General features: G+C 55.6%; 6 protein-coding genes across 6 annotated transcripts; 1 reads left to right on the forward strand and 5 right to left on the reverse strand.

The window, feature by feature from the left end:
* Window positions 1-8,184: 8,184 nt before the first annotated feature.
* H1-5 (H1.5 linker histone, cluster member) lies at window positions 8,185-9,999 on the reverse strand. Its single transcript, XM_002721618.5, has one exon. The coding sequence runs from the start codon at window positions 9,941-9,943 to the stop codon at window positions 9,266-9,268; it is 678 nt and encodes a 225-aa protein (XP_002721664.1). The 5' UTR covers window positions 9,944-9,999; the 3' UTR covers window positions 8,185-9,265.
* Window positions 10,000-10,133: 134 nt separating this feature from the next.
* Window positions 10,134-12,758, reverse strand: LOC138849851 (histone H3.1). Its single transcript, XM_070074894.1, has one exon. It carries the CDS (start codon window positions 12,722-12,724, stop codon window positions 12,314-12,316), a length of 411 nt encoding a protein of 136 aa, XP_069930995.1. The 5' UTR covers window positions 12,725-12,758; the 3' UTR covers window positions 10,134-12,313.
* Window positions 12,759-14,157: 1,399 nt separating this feature from the next.
* On the reverse strand, window positions 14,158-14,548 carry LOC100345719 (histone H4). Its single transcript, XM_008248475.4, has one exon. The coding sequence runs from the start codon at window positions 14,517-14,519 to the stop codon at window positions 14,208-14,210; it is 312 nt and encodes a 103-aa protein (XP_008246697.3). The 5' UTR covers window positions 14,520-14,548; the 3' UTR covers window positions 14,158-14,207.
* Window positions 14,549-17,958: 3,410 nt separating this feature from the next.
* On the reverse strand, window positions 17,959-18,970 carry LOC100353127 (histone H3.1). The gene has a single exon (XM_070074896.1). It carries the CDS (start codon window positions 18,415-18,417, stop codon window positions 18,007-18,009), a length of 411 nt encoding a protein of 136 aa, XP_069930997.1. The 5' UTR covers window positions 18,418-18,970; the 3' UTR covers window positions 17,959-18,006.
* Window positions 18,971-20,090: 1,120 nt separating this feature from the next.
* On the reverse strand, window positions 20,091-20,556 carry LOC138849852 (histone H2A type 1-H-like). The gene has a single exon (XM_070074897.1). It carries the CDS (start codon window positions 20,526-20,528, stop codon window positions 20,136-20,138), a length of 393 nt encoding a protein of 130 aa, XP_069930998.1. The 5' UTR covers window positions 20,529-20,556; the 3' UTR covers window positions 20,091-20,135.
* A 300-nt stretch (window positions 20,557-20,856) lies between these two features.
* LOC100347785 (histone H2B type 1-C/E/F/G/I) lies at window positions 20,857-21,350 on the forward strand. Its single transcript, XM_002721625.5, has one exon. The coding sequence runs from the start codon at window positions 20,919-20,921 to the stop codon at window positions 21,297-21,299; it is 381 nt and encodes a 126-aa protein (XP_002721671.1). The 5' UTR covers window positions 20,857-20,918; the 3' UTR covers window positions 21,300-21,350.
* The last annotated feature ends 3,027 nt before the right edge of the window (window positions 21,351-24,377 follow it).

The following is a 24,377-nucleotide window of genomic DNA, read 5'->3' on the forward strand; positions in this document are numbered from 1 at the left end:
TAATTTTCTGAAGTCCTTGTTTATGGGAAAAGAAAAAAAACTTTAGTTTTATGTTTTTTTTTTTTTAACCTCAATTCCTATCAGGAGTATGTATGTTATGTGAATATGGGGTTGTACCTATAGTACATCATGATTTAAATATACCAGAGGCTTACCTGCTAGTTCTTGTGAAATGCTATTTTGAGGATTTGGAATTACATAAACTACTTACTCCACTTAAATTTTGGTGGTAACACTGTGTAACAGTTTACTTTTGAAAATAATTCTTTTCAAAAATTTGAGAGGAGCTGGTGCTGTGGCGCAGTGGGTTGACGCCCTGGCCTGAAGCACCGGCATTCCATATGGGCGCCGGTTCTAGTCCTGGCTGCTCCTCTTCTGATCCAGCTCTCTGCTATGGCCCAGGAAAGCAGTAGAAGATGGGCCCCTGCACCCTCATGGGAGACCTGGAAGAAGCTCCTGGCTCCTGCTTCAGATCGGCGCAGCTCTGGCTGTTGTGACCAATTGGGGAGTGAACCAGCAGATGAAAGATCTCTCTCTCTCTCTCTCTCTCTCTCTCTCTTCCTCTCCTCTCTCTGTGTAACTCTGACTTTCAGATAAATAAATCTTTTTAAAAAATTGAGAAAGAGGTGGAGAGAGCGAGCGTGCTCTCATCTGCTGGTTCACGCAAACATTTGCAATGGCTGACAACAGCCAGGAGCTGGCAACTCAGTCCAGGTCTCACAATGGATGGGAAACCAAATCACTTGAGCTATATATATTTTAGGTTTATTTATTTATTTGACAGAGTTACAGAGAAAGAGAAGCAGAGTGGGTGTTTTAATTTTTTAAAAAGATTTATTTATTTATTAGAAAGGTAGAGCTACAGAGAGAGAAAGATCTTCCATCTACTGGTTCACTCCCCAGATGGCCACAATGGTCAGGTTGGGCAAGGCCGAAGCCAGGAGCTAGGAGCTTCATCCAGATCTCCCATGTGTGTGCAGGGGCCCAACAACTTGGACCATCTTCAACTGCTTTCCCAGGCCATTAGCAGAGAGCTCCAACTGTCACCCATATGGGGAGCAGACACTGCAGGCGGCGGCCTTACCCTCTACACCACAGTGCCAGCCCCTGCATTGTTTTCTTTGTTCTGTGCGTCAGGGTTGATCTGAGTCTTGTAGTTTACCATAACTGGAAATAGAATCAGTAGCGTAGTATTTGTTTAAATGGCTTTTAAATGACAATACATAAATTCTAGGACTTCCAGCCCTTAAAATCTCTTAGCAAGGCAGTGGTAGGAAACTGATAGAGGTCAGGTGGTCACACCCTTGTCAGAGAGGTTCCCACAGAGGAGCCCGAGTTCTCCCTGTGACACTCATGGGTCAGTTGTGCACAACCAAAGAAGTGAGACACATGGGGTGTAAATAAGTAAGGAGACTACACACTGTATTGTTGGATCAAGAAATAACGTTGAAACTTTATAATTCAATTCTGTGAAGTCCAAAGTATAAATACAGAGAATAATGGCACCTTAAAAAAAAAGTATGTCATATTTGAGTCAGATCTCCTTAAAGGCTGGCATTTTATTCTGGGTCTACATCTGTGCAGAGCCCACACCAAAGAGCTCAGCACGCATCTGTCTGAGTCACCTTCCTCCTCGCCCAGGACACCGTGTGTGGTCGAAGCTGACGGCTGTTCAGTCGCTCTGTCTGCCTTGTTTTCCAGGCCCACCAGCCTCCTCTCACTGGGATGACCCTTTCACACTGCCAGCTGAGACACTGGAAGCTCTCCTGCCTGCACTGCTCTGTGTCTGTGTCTGCGGATTCGAACCTCTTCCGGAGGACACCTCCCTGACGCCACCCTGCCTTCTGACAAGGTGGGCCCCCCCTCTGCTACGCCGTTCTCGGCATCTTTTAGGCAGTTGCGACTCCCTCTGGTCTGGTGTTATGCTGGGGCAGTGGCCGCATCCTGGAGCAAAGTTCTTTGAGGCACAAATCACTACTTTAAATAACTTCAGAAGCAGTGATGGCATGAAGAAAACGGAATACTACACACAAGTCACTGCTGGAGAAAGCTCAGCCCCCAGACGAGGCGTGAGGTGCCTGTGCCCTGCCCCAGCCCCTGGCCCTCCAACATCCCCAGTGTGTTTCAGTCCGTTTCAGGAACAAAGGATGGCCTGCAGCAGGCCCTGGAGGCCACCATCACCTGTGTGATGGGTGAGCATGAGATCCCCTAGGGGCCCAGGCACACACAGGCTATGGACCTCACAGTGGGGGCCTTGGTTGTGATCATGCTAGGTTCTGTGATCCATGGTCGGCCTCCAACTAGCTGCTTTCACAAATAATGGGGACCAGCCATTTCTGTTTTGTTTTATTTTGCAAATAAAATGTCCTTGTACGCTTGAGGTGCTTTTCTCTCTTTTGTTTCTAAACAATAAGGAAAAAAATCAAGTGCAAATTTGCTCTCAGAAAATCTTGAAAACTGTTTGGGGGGGCGAGGAAGGGATTCCTACAAAACACACGCACATGCACACGCACACCCACCAGCCTCATGGAGCCATCTTCTGCCCTTCCCTGTGGTCAGCATGGGAGCCTGCCAGGTCCTGCCAGTTGAATATTGTAGTGAAATTGACACATTAAAACCTGCATGTTGGGGTGGCACTGTGGCACAGCAGATAAAGCCACTGCCCGCAGCACTGGCATCCCATGTGGGCGGGCGCTGGTTGAGTCTCAGCTGCTCCACTTCCTATCCAGCTCCCTGCTAAGAAGCATGGGAAAATGGCAAAAGATGGCCCAAGTACTTGGGCCCATGTACCCATGTGGGAAACCAAATGAAGCTCCTGGCTCCTGGCTTTTGCCTGGCCCAGCCCTGGCTACTGTGGCCATTTCGGGAGTGAACCAGCGGATAGATGATTTCAATCTCTGTCTTCTCTCTCTCTCTCTCTCTCTCTCTTTCTTTCTTTTTTAAAGCTTTATTTATATATTTGAAGGCAGAGTTACAGAGAGGAAGAGGCAGAAGAGAAAGAGAGAGGAGAGAGAGAGATAGCCTTCCTTCCACTGGTTCACTCCCCAGGTGGCTGCGCCAATCCGAAGCCAGGAGCCAGGAGTTTCTTCCAGGTCTCCCTCGTGAGTGCAGGGGCCCAAGTACTTGGGCCATCTTCTACTGTTTTCCCAGGCCACAGCAGAGAGCTGGATGGGAAGTGGGACTCGAACCGGCACCCATATGGGATGCCGGCACTGCAGGTGGTGCTTTATCTGCTACACCGCAGCGCCAGCCCTTCCCCTCTCTTTCTTATAACTCTGCCTTTCAAATGAAAAATAAATATTTTAAATAAAATTTGCATATAAATTTTCTCAAAGCAAATGTTCAAAACTTGTGACTGATGTATCACATGCTTACAGATATCCTTTATGATGTTTGTAAAGTGTGTAGCAGCTTTGCAGGCTGAATGTGCTTCCCAGAGCGGAAACTGCCCTACAAAAAGGGGTCTTTGTCAGGGCTTGGCTCTGTCTGGTCCAACTTCAGGCAGCCACAGCGGCACAGCGAGCCCCCTCTCTGAGCAGCAGCCCCAGTGGGAGGAGCCTGTGTGCTGTGTCTCCCAGAGTGAGGGAGGTCCTGATCTGCCAGAGTGCAGGCTGGAGAGTGTCGTGGGGAGGAGACACGTTGTTGGCAAGAATTGTCAAATGTAGCCCTTTTGTCTGTAATTTAATTAGCTAATTTATTTACAAAGCAGAATTTTATATATAGGTATGTGTATATATATAGAGAGAGAGAGAGAGACAGAGACAGAGAGACAGAGACAGACAGACACAGAGACAGAGAGGTCTTCCACCCACTTGTTCAGTCCCCAAAGGGCCACAATGGCCAAGGCTTGGCTGACCAGGAGCCAGGAGCTTCTTCCAGGTCACCCACAGGAGTGCAAGGGGCCCAAGCACTTGGGCATCCGCTCCCTTCCCAGAGATTAGCAGGGAGCTGGGTCAGATGTGCAGCAGCTGGAGCTGGATGCCAGCGTTGCAGGTGGTGGTTCAACCTGCAGTGTGTTAATCTGCTGTGCCATAGCACTGGCCCCAATGAGCTGTTCAGTCCAACTTCTTTCTCAGTTTTCTTTAGTCTGCTTCACTGCTTATATCAAAGAATCCAAAGTAGGCCTGGTCCAGAGAAAAGTTTTCTGTCTCAGTCTTTATAGCTCATACCCAGACACAGCAAAAAGAAACAAATTGTAAAAGTGTTACTGGGGCTGGCACTGTGGTGTAGCGGGTAAGGCTGCCGCCTGCAGTGCTGGCATCCCATATGGGTACTGGTTCGAGTCCCACTTCCAATCCAGCTCTCTGCTATGGCCTGAGAAAGCAGTAGAAGATGGCCCAAGTCCTTGGGCCCCTGACCCCACATGGGAGGCCCGGAAAAGCTCCTGGCTTTGGATTGGCACAGCTCCGGCTGTTGTGGTCAATTGGGGAGTGAACCAGCAGATGGAAGAGCGCGCTCTCTCTCTCTCTCTCTCTCTCTCTGCCTCTGCCTCTCTGTAACTCTGCCTTTCAAATAAATAAATAAATGAATAGTTTAAAAAAAAAAACCTAGTTGACTGAGGGTTGAACAATCAACACTGAGTAAAATGAATAGTATCAGAAAATCATACATGGCAAAGTGACACTATGGCTCTATGTGATAGTATTTTATAAACCACATTCCTCTGTGTACTACCTAAGGATACAGATGTATTTAGTACTAGCTGCCATTGCTGTAGGAATTTGGGGAGCCCAGTATTTGTCAGGTTCTCCTGAGGCTGTGGTCAGGACCAGGGTCATCTATAATCTCGACTGCACTGGAGCTCCAGGCCTGAGGGGGCTCACTCACGCAGCCCTTGGTCAAGACCTCAGCTCCTTGTCCCATGGCTATCTCCAGAGGGCGACTCCTGACAAGGGCTGGCTGGCTGCTCCTGGAGTGAGTGATCCAGGAGAGTGGGAGCATCAGCATGAGAGTTCTCATCTGCTCTTGGGTTTAACATCCTGTCCCCTCTGCCGTCCAGTGTTGACCACAGTACAGTGTGGGAGGAGTTTGCACACGAAGGCGCAAACATGGATGCATGGTCACTAGGGCCGTCTGGGAGGCTGTTTGCCATCGTTGCCACACAACAGCTTGCCTCGCAGGTCTTAGAGCCGCAGGGTGAAAATCCAGGTGCTCCAGCTACACCTTAGTCCCAGGGTCGCCAATGCTGGTCAATCAAATCTGAGTTTTGGGGTTGGTGGCCGCTGGACAAGGGTATTCTCTCCCTCCGTCACCCCCAAGTTCTACTGGTGATTCTGATGCGTGATTAAAGCTGAGACCTGTCGGAGGAGATATAAGGAATGTAAGACTGATATTTAATTGAACAAGCTATTCAATTATTACCTAATTTTATGGATAATACACAAGAGGAAATACCAGAGACTTTGCTCTCTTGGCTTGAGACAGTGGAAATAAGGCATGAATCTACAGTAACCTGGTTCAGGCATGGATGAGGGTGAGGTTTTTTGTTTGGAAAGCAGCCCCATTTGCCAACAGCCCATGTTTGTGTGGCTGCTGCTGCCCCCAGCTGGGAGCAGGTTGGAGACTGATGATTCCCCCATAAGCACTTGCTTGTTAGGGAGGTTTTTGGGAAGAAGGCTTTTCTGGGACGAAAGCAGCTTTTGGGAGTGAAAAGCTCAGTGTTCCTCTGGCATTCCTGTGGGAGTCCTGATGCCTCACACCGGGGCTTCTTCTCGGTCCACTCCGGCAGGGTCAGGAAGTAGACACACGTGGAGTGCCTTGTGCCTCTTCCTTTGAAGACCAAGGCCAGAGTTTGAAATAAGTCAGTGCTGATGACACAACCCCACAGCTCCCTGCAGCTACTGAGAGCATGGCTACATGACCACACAACCCACAGCCATGATGGCGTTGGTGTGGGCAAGGGCGTATCAATCTTACTGCAGGCTCTCATGCCAACATGAGATTACTAAGTGCAGGCACATAAGAGGTGTACAAAGTAACAGCAGAGTTTGTTCATAAGGTGAGAACATGAACACACACCCATGAGTGTGGGTTGCCCCACACTGAGAAATACTGGTTATGAGTGGGCCAGAGGATGGCCCAAAGGGAGGAGAGGTGTGGAAAGGGAGAGAGGGAGAGCACCTGTGTGGCACCTGTAGCCATGGTCTCCTGGTGAGAGAGAGAGAGAGAATGCACTCCCTATGTTGGCACCTTTTGTGATAGGGACAGGAGCCTCTACAGCCGTGAAGCCACCTGGGAGTTTTATGGCACCTCCACAAGTTCCACAGGAAACTTAGTGTCCACATTTTCATGGCAACCCCCCCCCCTTAGGTCCTAGATGAAGCAGGTGCATCCTGGAAAGGGGGCCATCTTGATTGACAAGTCGGGGAACAGTGTTACATCTGCAGGCTTGCAGAGACTTCCAGCTCAAACAGACATATCTAGCTGCTAGCCTATTTGCCCCATATCAGTGCCACAGAAGGTTCTCCATGCTCTGGAGCCTCCCCTGCCCGTAGCTCCACTCTGGCTTACTTTCCTCCTTGTTCCCTGGGTTCCAGCCACACTGGCCACCTGGTGTCCTGTGGATCCTGCTAGCCCAGGGAGTGCCCTTCCACCCCCTGCACAGCACCTCAGGGCCTCCTGTTCTTTCTTTGGCCTACAATAATTTTCCCCAAAGGCCTACTGTCTCCTAAGAGCTTTCCTCGTTCCAAAGAGCTGAGACAGAAGTGCAGTGTGCAGTCCATTCTTCTCTGAAGGGATGGTGAGGCACAAGCTGGCCAGGACACCACGAAGGTCAGCCGTGTTTGTAGGGACGGATGCGTCCTGTACACTGGACGGGTGCAGCAAGAAGAGGCCAAGGACGTTCACCCCGCAAGGCGGGTGTTATTAGGCTGGAACTGGACAAAGACCACAAACAAGACCCTTGCCCAGAAAGCCAAGTTGCCCCAATCAGGGAAGAGGGGGCAACCACAAGAAAGAAACAATTGAGAAGCTGCAGGAATAAGAATAATCTTCCCTACACAACTTTCATTAAAAATGGCTGAAATGGAAAAAAAAAGGGCTGATGTTCTGCAACGCTGTTACTTAAAATGGAAAAGGCAGAGCCTCTCCCTTGTCTCCTTTCTGTGTTGCTTTCCACCTTCCTACAAATGTAATATTATCTGACAGTCTTTAATGTATCAGCCCCATCAGAAAATATCCAACGAATAAACTCTTCCTGTTTATACAGCTATGTTTCTTTGACCTCAGGGGAGTTCCTGGCACATAGCATACACTCACTAAGTAGCTTTGGAAGTGGAAATGAACTGAAACACAGCACAGCCAGCGCCGCACGGGCTGAATGTGACGTTGGTGAGCAAATGGGGGTGCGTGAAACATTGAAAATGCCAAATAGAAGGCGCTGCAAAAAGTTTTTAAAAAATGAGAACAAAAAGTTTATTTTAGTGCAAGAAAATTTTCAAATGCTGTGAATTTTCATATAAGATTTCTCTTTTTGAAAAATATGTGCCAATTTAATTCCAAAAGTATTCTCACTGCTCCTCAGGTCAGTCATGGAACCATGAATTGCTGTTTCCTCCAGGTCATAAAACTGAGCTTCAGAGAAGCCAAATTCTTTGTCTTCAAGTGGCCGTATGTGTTAGGAACTGGTCTCCTGATTTCAAAGCTGGATACTAGTGAAAGTCCCATAAGCCAGCCATGATAGAGGAGACAGGCAATGCTGGTTAGAAATGGATTACAAAGGAAAAGGCAGTCTAGAAAGGATGTACACTTCTGAGACTCCTGAAGCATGAAGCCACAGGAAGCTCAATACCTACACGCACGGTGACGGTGTTGGGCAGTTTGCAGAACGTCGTTTCCACACCGATTAATTTAACGTCAAAGGCAAGATGCTCTGCCAGCCGGGACGCTGCGAGCCTGCACGTGAGGAAAGGCCTCCTGGCCTTTTGGTTTACAATTTCCCTTCTTACGGAAAACACAGTAAGGGGGAGTAGCGGGAAATGAAGCCTGGGGCCGATTCAGAGACGCAAAAGACGGAAAACGGCGACCAAGTGAAAACAGTAAACGCCGTCCCTTAAAGGGAAAGATTAACAGGAGCGTGAACGGGAGCTGGAACTCCAGATAGAGGAACCGCGCGGGAAAGGCATGGAGGCGGGGGGAGGCGAGAGGACCTCGGCCCCACAGGGACAGGCGTTCAGAGGCGCCGGCAGCCTGTAAATGGCGGGCCCAGCACCTGCGGTAGCGGCGAGGACCCACCCTCCCTCCCTAACTGGTGAGAAAAGGGGATTCATTGGGTTGAACTTCATTCTCCTTCTCGACTTCAGCATCACTAGTTCATCTTTGTGCCGATTAAAGCTAGGTCCCCGATGTCATGACGCCCGAGGCATAGGACTAGTGGCAGCCGTCGGGGTGCTCCTGCTGGTGTGCCTTGTATACGTACGTGGATGCGCCTGCACTGGCCCTTGGTGGTGAGCTAGCAGCCTAGCTCCTGGCAAGAGGGAGACGCAAAGACAAACCAGCCTACGGAGGGCGGCGAGAAGAGCCCGCCACGGCTCTTCATTTACGGGACGCTATGCACAGAACACAAGGCAGCTAGCTGTCCGCGACTGCGTCACATATGCGTCACCCAATCGAAGGCTCTACCCTACATCACCCTATTCCATTGGCCTAAATGAAAACAGCGCAGGAGCCAATCGCACGGCCACCTCTTCGCGCTCAGCAGAAGCAGCAACATAATCTACTTTCTACTTGCAGCTTTCGGCTGCGTGTTTAACTATGTCCGGACGCGGCAGGCAGAGGCGAGGTGCGCATCAAGGCCAAGACGCGGCATCCCGGGCCGGGTTGCAGTTCCCCGTGGGCCACGTGGACCGGCTGCTGCGCAAGGGCAACCGCGCGGAGCGGGGGGGGCGCCCGTGCACCTGGCGGCCGAGACCCTGGAGCTGGCGGGCTACGCAGTGCGCAACAAGACGCGCACCTGCAGTTACCATCCGCAACGAGCTTAAAGCTGCGCGTCGGCTTGTGCCCGCATCGAAGGCTCTTTTCAGAGCCATGGAAACCGCTCCTGGAGAGCCAACGTCCCCCGGGGCCAGGTGGCGAGGGCTACCCCCGACAGGCGAGTGGGGGGGGACACTACACTCCGTGGAATGGTAGGGCACTCGAAGCCCACATAGCTACGTGCGAGCCTGGCTGGACACGAGCGAAGGGTGGACAGACAGCTCTCTCCAGAGGTCTCTGGGTGGCTCTGAAAAGAGCCTTTGGGGCTTGGTCGGTGGCCAGACGGCGCAGCTTTTTACTTCTTCTTGGCGGCCGTCTTCTTGGCCTTCGCGGCCTTGGGCTTGGCGGCCTTGGGCTTGGGAGCCTTGGGCTTGGCGGCCTTCGGCTTCACAGCCTTGGGCTTGGCGGGGCTCTTGGCCGCCTTCTTGGGCTTGGCCGCAGCCTTGGCCTTCTTGGGGCTCTTGGCCACCTTCTTGACGGCCGCCGCCGCGGGCTTCTTGGCCTTCTTGGGCGTCTTCTTCACCGCCTTCTTGGCCCCCGCGGCCTTCTTGGGCTTCTTGGGGGTGGCGCCCGCGGGCTTCTTGGGCTTGGCCGCGCCCGCCTTCTTGGCCTTGGGCTTGGCCTCGCCAGACGCTGCCTTCTTGTTGAGCTTGAAGGAGCCCGAGGCGCCGGTGCCTTTGGTCTGCACCAGGGTGCCCTTGCTCACCAGGCTCTTGAGGCCCAGCTTGATGCGGCTGTTGTTCTTCTCCACGTCGTAGCCGCCCGCCGCCAGCGCCTTCTTGAGCGCGGCCAGCGAGAGCCCGTTGCGCTCCTTGGAGGCGGCCACGGCCTTGGTGATCAGCTCGGACACCGGGGGCCCGGCGGCCTTGCGCTTCGCCGCGCCCGCGCCCGGTTTCTTGGCCGCCTTCTTCTTGGCGGGGGACTTCTCGGCAGGCGCCGGAGCGGCGGTCTCGGCAGGAGCGGCTTCCGACATGGCGGCAGGAGTCGCTGCGGAGCCCAGAGCACAAGTTTTGGCGATGCCGCCTCGCTCGGGTCGGGGCTTATATAAGCCGGCGCTGCCTCGTGATTGGTGGAGCGTCCAATCCGCCGCCCTCGGGCCGCCGCCGCTCGAGGCTGCGTCTCCAGGTTGTGTTTGTTCGTCCCCGAAATTCGATTAAATGCAGAAAACATCGGCACGGAATTTGACGCTTAGGCGTTCCAAAGGAGGAAACCAGCCCCCAGGTTCACGGACTTGTTTGTGGGTTCGTCAACCGAGCGCAATGGAGGCGGGATATTCTTAAAAATCCCTGCGGCGTTTGGTGAGAACCCCTTGGGCTGACGGTATCCTGCTACTTAGTTGCAAGTTGCAATAAATTTCGAACAAGTATCCAGCGAACAGCGTTTAGAAGGGTTTATTCCTAGTGTCAGCCTTTGATTCCTAGAAGAGGAGCGGCGCTGGGTTCCTTGGTTTGGACGGAAACATTGTTTCTAGCTGTAGCAAGTAGCACAGGGAGTGCGCAGCTGGCTGTCTGCAGCCTCACGCCGGTCACACCGAACTGGCTGTAAAGACAGTTTATGGGGGCCGAGGAGGTCTTCAGGGAATGAGGTTTTCAGCTTGGGAAATCTGGGTTTTCAGAGCGATTGTTGCGAATAGCAACCGGAGGGTCAGAAAAGCCCTTGACTTTAGAATCCAACTCCTTGAAATCAAACTCTAAATTTTGTACATTTCCTAATTAGGATACTTACTTTAATTGCTGGTTTAAATCTATTAAAATAGACATGATATTTAACAGATAATTTGCATTACCAAAACAACCTCTCAAGTATGAAAAATGAACCAGGTCGCCTAGTAACCTAATAAGCGCACGAGTGCTTAAAGATGTAGGGTGATGTCTGGTCTCCGAAGCGTTCTTCCCAATGTCTGCACTGATTTCCGACAGCACTGCGTGAACTACATGATCACAAGTGCTCTTTTCTGTAAGCAGCCAGGGTGGACCAGTATGGGTGTTTTTGCAGACTCATTTTTTGGAAGACGAATTGGATACTGACTGTGGAAGGCTGAGCTGCAGTTTTCGAGAGGCTGAATGCTCTTACGGTTCAGAAAAGGATCCTGAAACAACTGAGACGAAGGCCATGAGGTCGGAATGAGGAGCGGGGTTTGCTCTCGAAGAGGGGGGAGCAGGCAGCATTTTAAAGGAGCTCAAGCAACTTTAGTTCCATATTGAAATCATTTTAGTTTGTGCCAGTGGAAAGCTGTGCAGCGATGTACAGGCCATTTTCTCTTTAGAATCTCCCAGGAGGTTGGCAAACCGCAGTCTGAACTGGATAGTGCCCTGTTCTGTGTGGTGCTCAATCTTTAAGTTGTTACGTCTTTTTTAAACGGTTCGAAACGATGTGGTCTGCAATGTGTGAACTTTACTGCCCGCGTTTTCCACCATGTTCTATAATCCTCCACACAGGCATACAGATGTTGCTACAGGCCCTTTTGAGAAACTCTAAGAAAATGTTTGCACTAAGCACTTTTCACCGTCCCCAGCACAGCTCTCAGAAAGGGACCAGGGAAAACCCCCAAAACCATCCTTAGGGAGCTCTGGGGGTTAACAATGCAGCCAGCATTCTTTAGGGAGTGCATGTGCGGGTTTTACTCACTTGCCAACCTCACAGCTTTCTAAGCTGAGGCCCTCAGGGGAAGAGTAACACACCGTAGGCGAATAGCTGGAGGAGTAACACATCAGACGCGAGTAGCTGGCCGTTGAGGTTGAGCCTCACCCTGTTTCAGCTCTACAGGGGAAAACAAGTTGGGGGCAGGTACACTTGGTAGAAAGCGCGCCAAGTTGTCCTAGCTAAAGAGGCTTCTGGCCCACGGGTCGTTAACTTATTTGCGAGCCGCAGCGAGAAAGCTCTTGTTCCCGTTTCCGATCAAAAACATGGAGAAAAAGACCAACTGATGGGATCATATATAGTTGCAGGGGAAACCCCAAACCGTGACAGGAAACCTGGGGAAATCTTTATGGCTTAGGAACTTGAAAAAGGTTTGACCGGACACAAAGTTTCTGCGCCCAGTAGCCATGGGCACCGACCAGCAGACAGCTCCTCCGGCACGTCACGTGGAAACAGCCACGCTGGGCCGTGTGGCTGCACCACAGCCTGTATAAAGGACACTACCAACCTTCAAACACGCAACCACGGCTGCTGCAGGCACGGCACCGAACACGACCGTGGGTTCTCTCCCTGCCCCCTCCCTGGACACCCTAACCGCGACCACCCCTCCGCGCGCACACTAAGTCAACAGCTCCCTCCTGGTGACGGCTGTGGGGGCTCTGAAAAGAGCCTTTGGGGTGTGGGCGGGAGGGGGGCGCCAGGCTCAGGCCCGCTCCCCGCGGATGCGGCGCGCCAGCTGGATGTCCTTGGGCATGATGGTGACGCGCTTGGCGTGGATGGCGCACAGGTTGGTGTCCTCGAAGAGCCCCACGAGGTAGGCCTCGCAGGCCTCCTGCAGCGCCATGACGGCCGAGCTCTGGAAGCGCAGGTCCGTCTTGAAGTCCTGCGCGATCTCGCGCACCAGGCGCTGGAACGGCAGCTTGCGGATCAGCAGCTCGGTGGACTTCTGGTAGCGCCGAATCTCGCGCAGCGCCACCGTGCCGGGCCGGTAGCGGTGCGGCTTCTTGACGCCGCCCGTGGCCGGCGCGCTCTTGCGGGCCGCCTTGGTGGCCAGCTGCTTGCGCGGCGCCTTGCCGCCCGTCGACTTGCGCGCCGTCTGCTTCGTGCGAGCCATAATGAAGATTCCCGAGCAGTTGGGAGAATGAGCGGAGGAAGCCGGCGCCCGGGCGTTTATAGCAGCCCTCGCCTTCTGATTGGACGATGCCTCGCTCCCTGATTGGGTGGTTACTGCGCCACGCCTCCACGCCAGCACAATTGGCGCCCCGTTTAATCCATGAATGAAGGGAGAACGTCTTCGCCTCCGTTTCGATGTTTGTTAGCAGTACCGTAACTGGACCCGGACGGCTTCCGCGCACCGGCACGCGAAGACCTGGGGCAGGCGCCTTTAGGGGCCCTAAATGTCATGGGGGGTTAAACCAGCTCTCCCTGCATAACGCGGAGAAACTGCAAGGGAACCTTTGAAAGTCAGGCGTTCTAACACCCAGGCTATGAAACCATTTTAGTGAGAATTCTCCCTTCTATGGCACACTCCACGTGGCCGCAATTCCTACGGCTGGGCCACAGCGAAGACCGGAGCTCCCATGTGGGTGCAGGGGCCCAAGTTCTTAGCGACTCTTGGTGCTTTCCCAGGCCGTTAACAGGTCAGGACGCGAGCTGGCGCCTGATTGGACTATAACCTATGCGGCGCCTTTTTTTTTTTTTTTTTTAATATTTATTTGAAAAGCGTTTTCAGAAACGAGAGGTCTTCTATCCGACTGCCCAATGGCCGCAACAGCCGGAGCCGAGCGAATGGGAAGCCAGGAGCCTGGAGCCTCCTCCCGGTCTCCCATACAGGTGCAAGGGCCCAAGCGCTTGGGACATTTTCTACTGCTATCTCAGGACATTAGCGCCGGATCGGAAACGGAGCAGCCGGGACTACAACCGGCGCCTATATGCGATGCTGGCGCTGCAAGTCAGGGCGTTAATTCACTTGGCGCCTCAATTGGCGCGAAGGGCTCTTTCCAAAGCCCCCACAGCCGTCACCAGGGGGGAACTGTTGACTTACTGTGTGCGCAGAGGGGTGGTCGCGGTTAGGGTGTCCGCTGCGGAATAAGGGAGGGGGAGACACCCCAGGGTCGTGTTTGGCGCCATGCCTGCAGCAGCAGGCCCTGCGTGTTTGAAGGAGGTGGTAGTGTCCTTTATACAGGCTGTGGTGCAGCCACACGGCCCAGCGTGGCGGTTTCCACGTGATGAGCACGGAGGGAGCGGTCTGATCTCAGTGCCCACGGCTGTACTGGGCGCAGAAGCCTTGTGCCCGCTCAGGCCCGGACCTGCCCAGTTTGGATTCCACAGGGATTGAGGTATTGGGTTCCGTACGCCCTCGTGCCAGCGTTCAAGCCTCACCGAGAGCAGTCGACTTAGGACTTGGAGCGACCGCTACGCCCGGCTGCAAGGCCAAGCCGCACAGCGACCCGATGCCACGTATCCACACCCGGGAACCCCACCCTTCAACTCCTGCTGTTATTAGGACTGCGGGTCCCGCGGTGTGTACAGCGCTCCCAGAGACTGTGGGGGCCCTGAGAAGGGCCTTTGGGTGGGGTCTGGGGCCGCGGGGCAGCTCAGCCGCCGAAGCCGTAGAGCGTGCGGCCCTGGCGCTTGAGCGCGTAGACCACGTCCATGGCCGTGACCGTCTTGCGCTTGGCGTGCTCCGTGTAGGTGACGGCGTCGCGGATGACGTTCTCGAGGAAGACCTTGAGCACGCCGCGGGTCTCCTCGTAGATGAGCCCCGAGATGCGCTTGACGCCGCCGCGCCGGGCCAGGCGGCGGATGGCGGGCTTGGTGATGCCCTGGATGTTGTCGCGCAGCACCTTGCGGTGGCGCTTGGCGCCGCCCTTGCCCAGGCCCTTCCCGCCCTTGCCGCGTCCGGACATGCCTGCGTCTGCCGGAATCACCCGTCGCAGTCGGCGGAGCCGCTGGCTTATATAGCGGAGTCTCGGACCTGATTGGGAACCCTCCGTTCCAGCTCTGAGTCCCGCCTGCAGGGCCAGGAGCAGGGGGCGGGGCTTACGCGGCACTTCCCAACATGAAGCCTTCTGATTGGGTGGGAAGTGCTCTCGGTGGCTGCTGCTGCGTTATTCGGTGCTGCCCCTCACCGGGCAGTTCCCTGGCCTCGCCTTAGCTCCAGTCGGTGTCTGCGGATTCTATCAGTGTTCGGGAGCCAGGAGCCTCTGCCGGGTCTCCCAGTGGGTGCAGGGGCCCCAAGACTTGGGCCGTCTCCTACTGCTCTCCCCGGCCACAGCAGCGAGCTGGGTGGGAATTGGCCGGAGCTGGAGCAGAGGCCGTGTCGGATGCCCCCGCTGTGGCTTATACTGGGAAGGGCACACGTGTGTTGTTAGCTGTTCCTCTGAGAAATGGTGATTTTCTAAAAACAGGTAGAATGCTGGTCTACGCACCGGGATCTGTTCACATGCACATTGCTTCCTCGTAGACTTCATTGCCAGGTGAACTTAGACAAAAGACAAAATGTATACTCCGCAACCCCTGCCACCCGAGACGCAGCTCAAGGGACCACACCAGGCGCCAGGCACCTACTCGCTCAGCGGCTGCACCTGAACAGTCAACTGAGCTCGTCCTCTCTGTGGGTGGTTTCCAGCCTCTCTCTCTAGGCATCACAAAAGAATACATCCTGCTGATTTCTGGACATTGATAGGCAAGGGAGTAACCTGCGATAAAGTGTAGGGCGCGATCTACACCCTGACACCATCCTAGGCCCTAGCCCCCGCCGCCGCTGCTGGAAGCCAGGTGGCCACCTGGCCCAACCACCGTTGTCAAGCTCCACCCCCATCCTAATGGGATTCGCTGCTCCTGCTTCCCTGCGCGCCCTCCGGCAAAGTTTTAAAAGGACCTGTTCCTGAACACGTGGCTCTGTCCTCTCCTCTCTGCTCTCCTCTCCCCCTCTCCTCTCTCTTCTCTCTCTCTCTCTCTCTCTCTCTCTCTCTTATACTCTCCTCTCTTTTTCCTCTTCACCCCTTCTCTGCGGTCTGCTGGGTTTTCCCCAATAAACCCTTTCCCTTGCTCCGGTGTTTGGTGTGTTTTGTGACGACCTTAGAGTGTCTTCTAGGCGAGCAGGTTCTGCTTGGAATCTCCTCACTCTCATTTTTCTCTTGCACCAGTTACTTACCTGTGCTGTGACACATTTCCCCAAATGTTGGCAGCTTCAAACAGTAAACATGACCTCACACATTGATGGCAGGTCAGAAATGGAGGGATTGAATTGTATGGATGTGGTCGTGGTCTCTCAAGAAATGAGATGTGAGGGGGGGCTGAAGTTTTCTGAGGCTTGAGTGGGGTCCGGAAAGTTCTCATACCTGTGGCTGCTGGGCGTCCCTGGCTGGAAAAGGCGGCACACAACCTGAGTGAGACACCGAGGAGGAAGCACAGGACCCGATTGTTAGGTTTTAGGGTTTTAGAGTTGGAAGAAGGGGAAGAGGCAGCTAGTTAGCTAGAAAGACTTTATATTATGGGAGACGGTTAACAGTGAGGGCTGGGCCTGCCCGGAGTTTGAGCAGCGTGCAGTCCCTGCGTATTGGGGCAGGTGCAGCGTGCCACAGGGACCCTGGTAAGGTGGGGACGTGTCGGCAGGCTCCTTGGTGAGTTGACAGTGTGGTAGCAGTTTGGAATGCCCCAGGTGAGGGGTTTTCCTGAGCAATCAGCATTTCACTGGCTGTTAGTTTACTTTTCTAACATCAGGCCTGGGGTCAAGCCCAGGGCCCTAACCAGTTGTATCAGGCCTCACTGACTGGCTTAACAGGTTCCAATACTGGTATGACCTGCTCTCTGCCATCACTCACCATCAGTCTTTCTGTGCCTTTTACTGTGTTCATTAGAAGGCAGTCTGAATTTAGCCACGCTCCAGGGAAGAGGAGTTGGGCACCCGATTTGGAAACAAGTATCAGAAGGTTTTTACATATTTCCCCAAAGCACCAACTGTAGCCTGCAAATACTAAATGCCCTCACCACCTCATAGCACCCCACACATTAGATTCTGACGACTCCAGTCTCTCTCCTAGCTGAAGAGAACAATCCAATTTCTGCCCCCTCCACTTGCAGGAAGCCAGGACTCCTGCCACAGCCCTTCCTCCAGCCACTCAACGCTTATCCAGAACTCCCCTTCGCATTTGTGGGACACTGAAAGGCTCGACTTTTATCCTCCACTATGCGGGTACCTTTGGAAAAAACTAGAATTCTAGAGGGAGTAACGTACGACCTGTCTGAACCCTAGAGCTTCAGGTTCACACTTAAACATCCGTGAAAACACTTAGGGAATTGTGAGCATTTATATAACTGTCAGTCTCTCTGCTCATCATGAAAATAAAAGTAATGGTGACCAAAAGTATCGGGGATGAATATGCAATGCAGGAGGTAGCAGGCACACAGCGACTCTCCTGCTGAGTGGGAGCTGCCTGTGTCCGTCAAGATAGTAAAACAGCGAGACTTTCATGCTGCTACCATTTACTGTGCACCTGCCGCAATCACGTTCTCTCCTACGAATGAATGTAGCAGCGAGCAGAATCGAGATCGTTCAGTTTACAACACACAGAAGATGGAGTAAGGCTCATGGGACCCTAGCAACTTATGTTCTCACAAATCGGTGAGGGACCACTTGTCTCCTGGAGCAGCTGTTGGGTGCCAGTGTCTTCCCAGAGTCAGGGTCACTAAGAAGCACCCACGTGGAGGGGGTAGTCTTCTGCCTCAGTGCAGTCGCTAGTATAAACCCGGATTCCTGCAGCGCTCTGCACCTGGGTTCTGATGCCAGTTATCACACGACTGCCTTGAGGCTCCTGGAAACTCCTAAATAAAAAGGGTTTTTTCGCAGCATCTCAGAATGAGTGCAAAGGAGAGCAATTGTTTCATCCATAGCATTCCAGGAGGTGGATTAACACTGGACAGTCAGGATGCTCATCTCACCCGAACAATGATTTCCTAGAAATAGCCAAGCACAAATGTTTCAAAACACTAAGAAAACTTGAGGCCCACTAGCTACTATTCGACTCTAGGAAAACACTAAAACTGCCAGGCCTAGGTTGTTCTCCTCTCCATTACAATGGCCCCTTACCTATTAATAGAACAGTGGAGACGCCATTGCCAACAGTACAACCAGCTAACCTCAAAGCTACCTCCAAAGTGTTCCCGTCTAAGCGCTTTAAGCAGCTGAGCATGCACTCACTTGGCTAAATCACAACCCTAGCGTTGTCCGAAAGGACTCAGGACCACGTGTTTTGCAGCTAAGCATTAGGCAGCAACGTGATAGCTTCGGGGAATATACACTGAATCGCAGCGTGCAGCTTCTTTATGACAAAGAAAGTGGCTCTGAAAAGAGCCTTTGGGGTGTGGGCGGGGGGGGGGCGGGCGCCAGGCTCAGGCCCGCTCCCCGCGGATGCGGCGCGCCAGCTGGATGTCCTTGGGCATGATGGTGACGCGCTTGGCGTGGATGGCGCACAGGTTGGTGTCCTCGAAGAGCCCCACGAGGTAGGCCTCGCAGGCCTCCTGCAGCGCCATGACGGCCGAGCTCTGGAAGCGCAGGTCCGTCTTGAAGTCCTGTGCGATCTCGCGCACCAGGCGCTGGAACGGCAGCTTGCGGATGAGCAGCTCGGTGGACTTCTGGTAGCGCCGGATCTCGCGCAGCGCCACCGTGCCGGGCCGGTAGCGGTGCGGCTTCTTGACGCCGCCCGTGGCCGGCGCGCTCTTGCGGGCCGCCTTGGTGGCCAGCTGCTTGCGCGGCGCCTTGCCGCCCGTCGACTTGCGCGCCGTCTGCTTCGTGCGGGCCATGCCTGAGAATCCTACGCGCTGCGAGAGCGAGCAACCGAGAGCCCGCGCCGGCGGCCAGCACTTATACTGCTCATCCGGCCCTGATTGGGCAGAGCTGTGGCGGGCGGAACCCGATTGGAGGGAACTCCAGTGTGCGTTTGGCTATTCCCGCCCTTCGGATCCGGGTCACGGCTCCTGACGTCACATTTCGTTCGCTGCTTTGGACCAATCGCGGTCGTGTTCCGCCCACGGAGAGGATTTTTGAATGGAGCGCGAACCGTTCTTCAGGAAACGCGTTTTTGTTCGACTCTTTTGACCGCCTCAGCTGGATGCGAACGCGGAGCGGCGCGATCGTAGCCTCCCCGGCTTCCCTCGGGGTCCCTGAGGAACGGCTCCCACCCCGGCCCGGGAGCCGCGCGCGCCTCAGCCCCGACCTCCCACCGTCCCCTCCGGGAGCGCGGGACCCCGGCCTGAGAGCCGCGGTCGCCTCAGCTTCGGTTCCCTGCCCCGTCAGGCGCCCACTCTGAGAGCGCGGGACCCGACTCGCCCGGCTCTTATCCCGAAGCTTCCTGTCCGCGCCGCCCCGACCCCTTCCAGGGCTCGGTGCGAGGACTAGAGACCCAGCCCCCCGAGACCAGCTCCACCGCCGAAGGAGAGCCGCCATTTCACTTCCGCGAGGACTAGAGACCCAGCCCCCGAGATCAGCTCCGCCGCCGACGGAGAGCCGCCATTTCACTTCCGCGAGGACTAGAGACCCAGCCCCCGAGATCAGCTCCGCCGCCGACGGAGAGCCGCCATTTCACTTCCGCGAGGACTAGAGACCCAGCCCCCGAGATCAGCTCCGCCGCCGACGGAGAGCCGCCATTTCACTTCCGCGAGGACTAGAGACCCAGCCCCCCGAGACCAGCTCCGCCGCTGACGGAGAGCCGCCATTTCACTTCCGCGCCGCGGCAGGCGCTGGCCAATCAGGACCGGGGGCGGGCTCTCGGACGGCGCCGCCGCCCAATCAGGGCCGTCAGCGGCCCCGGGGAGCGGAGGCGGGCAGACGCCTCTGCCGCTGGACTCCCTGCAGCCGCGGTAACGTTAGCCCGGCACGTCGGCCCCGCCGGGAGAGCTGCTCGCCCGGGGAGGGTGCGTAGAGTCCCGCAGGCCCTGAGTCAAGGGACAGTAAAGGCAGAGTCGGAGTCCATCGGACCCCACCGGACAGTGCAGGTGGACCTGCGCCGGTGGGCTCCCGCGGCGCCAGCACCCACAGCCGTCCCAGTGCTCGCGGAAGCCCGGCACCGGCAGACCGAGGGAGACCTGCGCGTGTCGCCTCGTCCTCCCGGCCCAGGGCAGAGTATCTGTGCGCACTCAGAACTCCCCGGGTCAACGGAGCTGGGCACGCCGGCTTGACTTCACCAGAGCCGGGGATGGGGCGAATATCCGCGTTCTTTAGCCCACTCCCGTCCCTAGGGAAGCAGACAAAAGCTACTTCGAATGCTTGGACCCCCTGCACCACACAGTTCAAGAAGCCCTGGCTTTACACAACGGGTCACCTTGTAGGTGTAGGGAGTGACCAGCGGACACAAGAGCCGGTTCTCCGTCTGCAAATCCAGCACTACTTTGTCTTCGTGCTTAATAGTACAAGTTTTCATATTTCCATTGTTGTGACCGAGTGCTCAGTTCTTTCGTGGACGCCGTGGTGGCTCTGAAAAGAGCCTTTGGTGCGGGCGCGGGCCGGGGCGGGCGGCGCGCGCTCACTTGGCCTTGGCCTTGTGGTGGCTCTCGGTCTTCTTGGGCAGCAGCACGGCCTGGATGTTGGGCAGCACGCCGCCCTGCGCGATGGTGACCTTGCCCAGCAGCTTGTTGAGCTCCTCGTCGTTGCGGATGGCCAGCTGCAGGTGGCGCGGGATGATGCGCGTCTTCTTGTTGTCGCGCGCCGCGTTGCCCGCCAGCTCCAGGATCTCGGCCGTCAGGTACTCGAGCACGGCCGCCAGGTACACGGGCGCGCCGGCGCCCACGCGCTCGGCGTAGTTGCCCTTGCGCAGCAGCCGGTGCACGCGGCCCACGGGGAACTGCAGCCCGGCCCGCGACGAGCGCGTCTTGGCCTTGGCGCGCGCCTTGCCGCCCTGCTTGCCGCGTCCAGACATGCTCAGCTGTTAAATCGAGCCTCAGCAACGTGATCAAGTGGAGGCGCTACCAGCTACTTATACCCTGCTGTGGTTTCCTGACGCAGCCTATGCCAGTGGCCGGATGCAAACTGCAGCCAATCAGAAAGCAGCAGTAGAGCCAGGCCCGCTCCCAATTTCCGTAAAACGTAACGAGTTCAAAGGCCATCGTCCCGGAGGCGGGAGATGCAAAAGGAACCAATCAGAGTGCAGGATCAAAGCTAGCCTATCAGAGAGGAAGACACTAAACGAGCCAATGAAAATCCGCCTCGCTGCAACCCCTCATTTGCATTCGCAGCAAATAAATAGTCAGGGTGGGTGCGCTGGCCCACACTTGGTTTCTTCGCGCTAGAAGACTCAGAGGTTTGCAGCATGCCCGAGCCCGCGAAGTCGGCGCCGGCCCCGAAGAAGGGCTCCAAGAAGGCGGTGACCAAGGCGCAGAAGAAGGACGGCAAGAAGCGCAAGCGCAGCCGCAAGGAGAGCTACTCGGTCTACGTGTACAAGGTGCTCAAGCAGGTGCACCCCGACACCGGCATCTCGTCCAAGGCCATGGGCATCATGAACTCGTTTGTCAACGACATCTTCGAGCGCATCGCCGGCGAGGCCTCGCGCCTGGCGCACTACAACAAGCGCTCGACCATCACGTCGCGCGAGATCCAGACGGCCGTGCGCCTGCTGCTGCCCGGCGAGCTGGCCAAGCACGCCGTGTCCGAGGGCACCAAGGCCGTCACCAAGTACACCAGCTCCAAGTAGACGCTCGTCATCGACTCGTGGCGGACCCAAAGGCTCTTTTCAGAGCCACCACGTTCTCAGGAGAAGCAGCTGTGCTGTTGTGTTGTGTTGTGTTGTGTTGTGTTATGTCGTGTGGTGGGAGTGAGGGGCGAGGTCTTGAAGCGGCAGAGGCATCTGCCCGTCACCGCTTTCCCCGCATCCGCAGGCGACCCGATTGGGCGGCGGAGCCGTCCGAGCACCCGCCCCCCGCCGTGATTGGCCAGTGCCAGCGGTGGCGCGGAAGTGGAATGGCGGCTTTTCCGTCAGCCCTGGTACTGCTCGGAGGACGCCTCTCGGTGGGGGGCTTGGGCTTTAGTCCTTGCACTGTGCCCGGGAAGGGGTGGGCGCGGCGCGGACATGAAGCTTTAGGATAAGAGCCGCCGACTCGGGTCCCCGCGCTCTCAGAGTGGGCGCCCTCCTGTACAGGGAGCTGGGGCTCTGATGCGGGCGCGGCGCTCAGTGTGGACGGTGGGAGGTCGGGGTTCTGAGGCGGGCGCGGCGCTCGGTCCGGTGGTCCCGCGCTCAGTGTGGACGGTGGGAGGTCCGTGCTCTGAGGCAGACGCGGATCTGGAAGTGTGTCCTGCGCTCCCAGTGTGGACGGTGGGAGGTCCGTGCTCTGACAGAGGCGGGCGGGGCTCTCAGGTCGGATCCCGCGCTCCCAGTGTGGACGGTGGGAGCCGGACTCAGGCGGGCGCGGCTCTCAGGTCTGATCCCGCGCTCCCAGTGTGGACGGTGGGAGCCGCCCTCAGGTTCCTGTGACGGAAGCCGGAGAGCCCCGCGCGCGGGGTGAGGCAGCCGCGCCCGAGGGTCGGGGCAGGGCAGGGGGCTCGAGGCCGGGGAAGGGGCTTTGGCACGGCCGAGCCGGCCCGGGTCCTGCGGGCGGGTCCCCGAAGTGCCCTGCCCGACGCGGGCGCCCCTGGCCGCTCCGGAGCCGGACGCGCTGCCCTCTCGTGGCCAGGGCGCAGGAGCGCGGCCCGCGGACGGCTCCCTCCCGCCTGGCACTGGGGCGGGAGGCTCCGCGGAGCGACGCTGACCCCGCTGTCCCCGCATCCGCAGGAACCCGCGTGTGCCAGGCCGGCGGGGGGCGGGGTGGACGGAGAGACGGTCGTGTTGGGTGTGGTCTGAGTTGCTCAATACAAACTGAACGTTCTGTACCCTAGGACCAGACAACAGGATTACGCTCTCTGGTTCCGGTCCTCAGAAGCACCGACCGTCTCCAGGTGGCTTTTGCGGGGTTGCTGCCCGCCCCCTGTCTGACCCGGGAGGACGATAATCACGCGGTTTAAGGCGCAGTTCGCCCACCATGAACAGGCCGCTGTCAGCCTGGTCATCTGTCACTTCGCAGTCTTCCTTTTGCCCTTTTCCTTTAAGCACCTGTGAGTTCTCTTCCAAAGTTCCACTCGCCTACCTTCTTTGGAGAGAGACTTTCTCTTCCACGCATCCCGCTGCAACCGGGCTTCACTTGATAGGATTCACACAGCACAGAGGCCTAAACTACAGACTTACTTTCTCGCCCTCTGGCTATCAAAGCCTCAGCAGGGCTGAGTCTCTCTCCCCTTGTTTATGCCCACCCACGACCTGCCTTGCGCCCTCCAACGCTGCCCCCTCTTCCTCTGTGAGGCCACCAGAGCCCTGTCTCCGTTACCATTCACGTCGGAGATTAAGACAACGCTGAGATTTATTTATTTGAAAGACTGAGTCGCAGAGAGAGAGGGAGAAAACCATCTTCCATCCCCAAGTGGCCACAACAGCTAGGGCTGGGCCAGGGACTGCATCCACGTCTCCCATGTAGGTGCAGGGGCCCAAGGGTTTGCTTTTCCAGACCATTAGCAGGCAACTGGATCAGAGTGGAGCAGCCAGTGCTCAAACGGGTACCATACCCAGTATGCCACAATGCCGACCCTTCCCCCCATTCAGTTCTTAACAGCACTTAGGACTGTTTTCCATGCTTCAATCCCAGCCTGCTCTTCCAAATTCTCTTTGCTGAAATGGCTAAAGTGACCGTTGAAATTTCCTAAACCAGAGGTGAAAAGCTGATTGCCCCTGAGGTCTCAGCCGATGAAAGCAAAAGTGGCTGGGTGTGAGAGACCAGGCCTCATGTGCACAAAAAGTGCCCTTGGCTGTTCTCCCTGAAGCACGCAGCCTTCCGACACTGTTCCCTTTCTCTAGTTCTGGAAGAGATACTGACCAAGACGTGTCCCACTGTTCTTTTAATTCTGCCGTGAGACCGGGCGTGGCACCAGAGCAGCTGGCGTGTGGGACGTGGGGGCCTGTGGGAGCCACAGAGAACAGAGGAGCACAAGGCCCGCCCACGCCGCTCACAAGGTGCCTTTGTAGCTGTGTGGGCACAGACAGGGAGCCTTTCAGCTTTCCAAGAGGACATGCGTCTTCATCTAATCTAGTTTTTCAATACTGGCAACTTATAATTATATGTGTATATATATAACACGCTACAGACTAAACAAAACCAACGTCTGCTGCCATCATCCAGTCATCTCGCTCAGGATCTGGCCACAAACAAAACCTCAGCCCGTGAAAGCTGTCTGGTCTACTGACCCTGCCAGGCCCAGGTCAGACACCCCGGCCTTCCCAGCTTTCTAGATCCTCAGCTGAAAACCCCCTCCTCTCTTGGCCTCTCTGGGCGGGGCACGGGATAAAGTGAAGTGAATGAAAGAAAAACTAAATTCTTCACTCACAGCAACGAGGTGACGGCGGTAAAAAATGTTTGGAGTTGTTTAGTGTGGATTGAAGAGTTATATGGATCTTTGCTTTTTTTTTATATGTTCTTTGCTTCTTGTGTTACATCTGTCTTATATTTTAACCAATATTTTTAAAAGATGTATTTATTTGAAAGGCAGAGATACATAGAAAGGGAAAGACAGAAAGAAAAAGAAATCTTGCATTGGCTGGTTCAGTCCCCAAATGGCCACAACAGCTGGGGCTAGGCCAGGCGGGAGCCATGAACCTGGAACTCTCTGACCCCAGAGCTTGGGCCATCTTCGGCTCTCCCAGGCACAGCGGCAGGGAGCTGGATGGGAAGTGGAGCAGCTGGGACTTGAA

This window comes from Oryctolagus cuniculus, chromosome 5, assembly GCF_964237555.1.
Source record: "Oryctolagus cuniculus chromosome 5, mOryCun1.1, whole genome shotgun sequence".
Lineage (NCBI taxonomy): Eukaryota > Metazoa > Chordata > Mammalia > Lagomorpha > Leporidae > Oryctolagus > Oryctolagus cuniculus.

What these genes read in the sequence shown, in the direction of transcription:
- LOC100345719 (XM_008248475.4), bottom strand. Translation starts at nt 14,519, where the DNA reads ATGTCCGGACGCGGCAAGGGCGGGAAGGGCCTGGGCAAGGGCGGCGCC.
- LOC100353127 (XM_070074896.1), bottom strand. Translation starts at nt 18,417, where the DNA reads ATGGCCCGCACGAAGCAGACGGCGCGCAAGTCGACGGGCGGCAAGGCG.
- H1-5 (XM_002721618.5), bottom strand. Translation starts at nt 9,943, where the DNA reads ATGTCGGAAGCCGCTCCTGCCGAGACCGCCGCTCCGGCGCCTGCCGAG.
- LOC138849852 (XM_070074897.1), bottom strand. Translation starts at nt 20,528, where the DNA reads ATGTCTGGACGCGGCAAGCAGGGCGGCAAGGCGCGCGCCAAGGCCAAG.
- LOC100347785 (XM_002721625.5), top strand. Translation starts at nt 20,919, where the DNA reads ATGCCCGAGCCCGCGAAGTCGGCGCCGGCCCCGAAGAAGGGCTCCAAG.
- LOC138849851 (XM_070074894.1), bottom strand. Translation starts at nt 12,724, where the DNA reads ATGGCTCGCACGAAGCAGACGGCGCGCAAGTCGACGGGCGGCAAGGCG.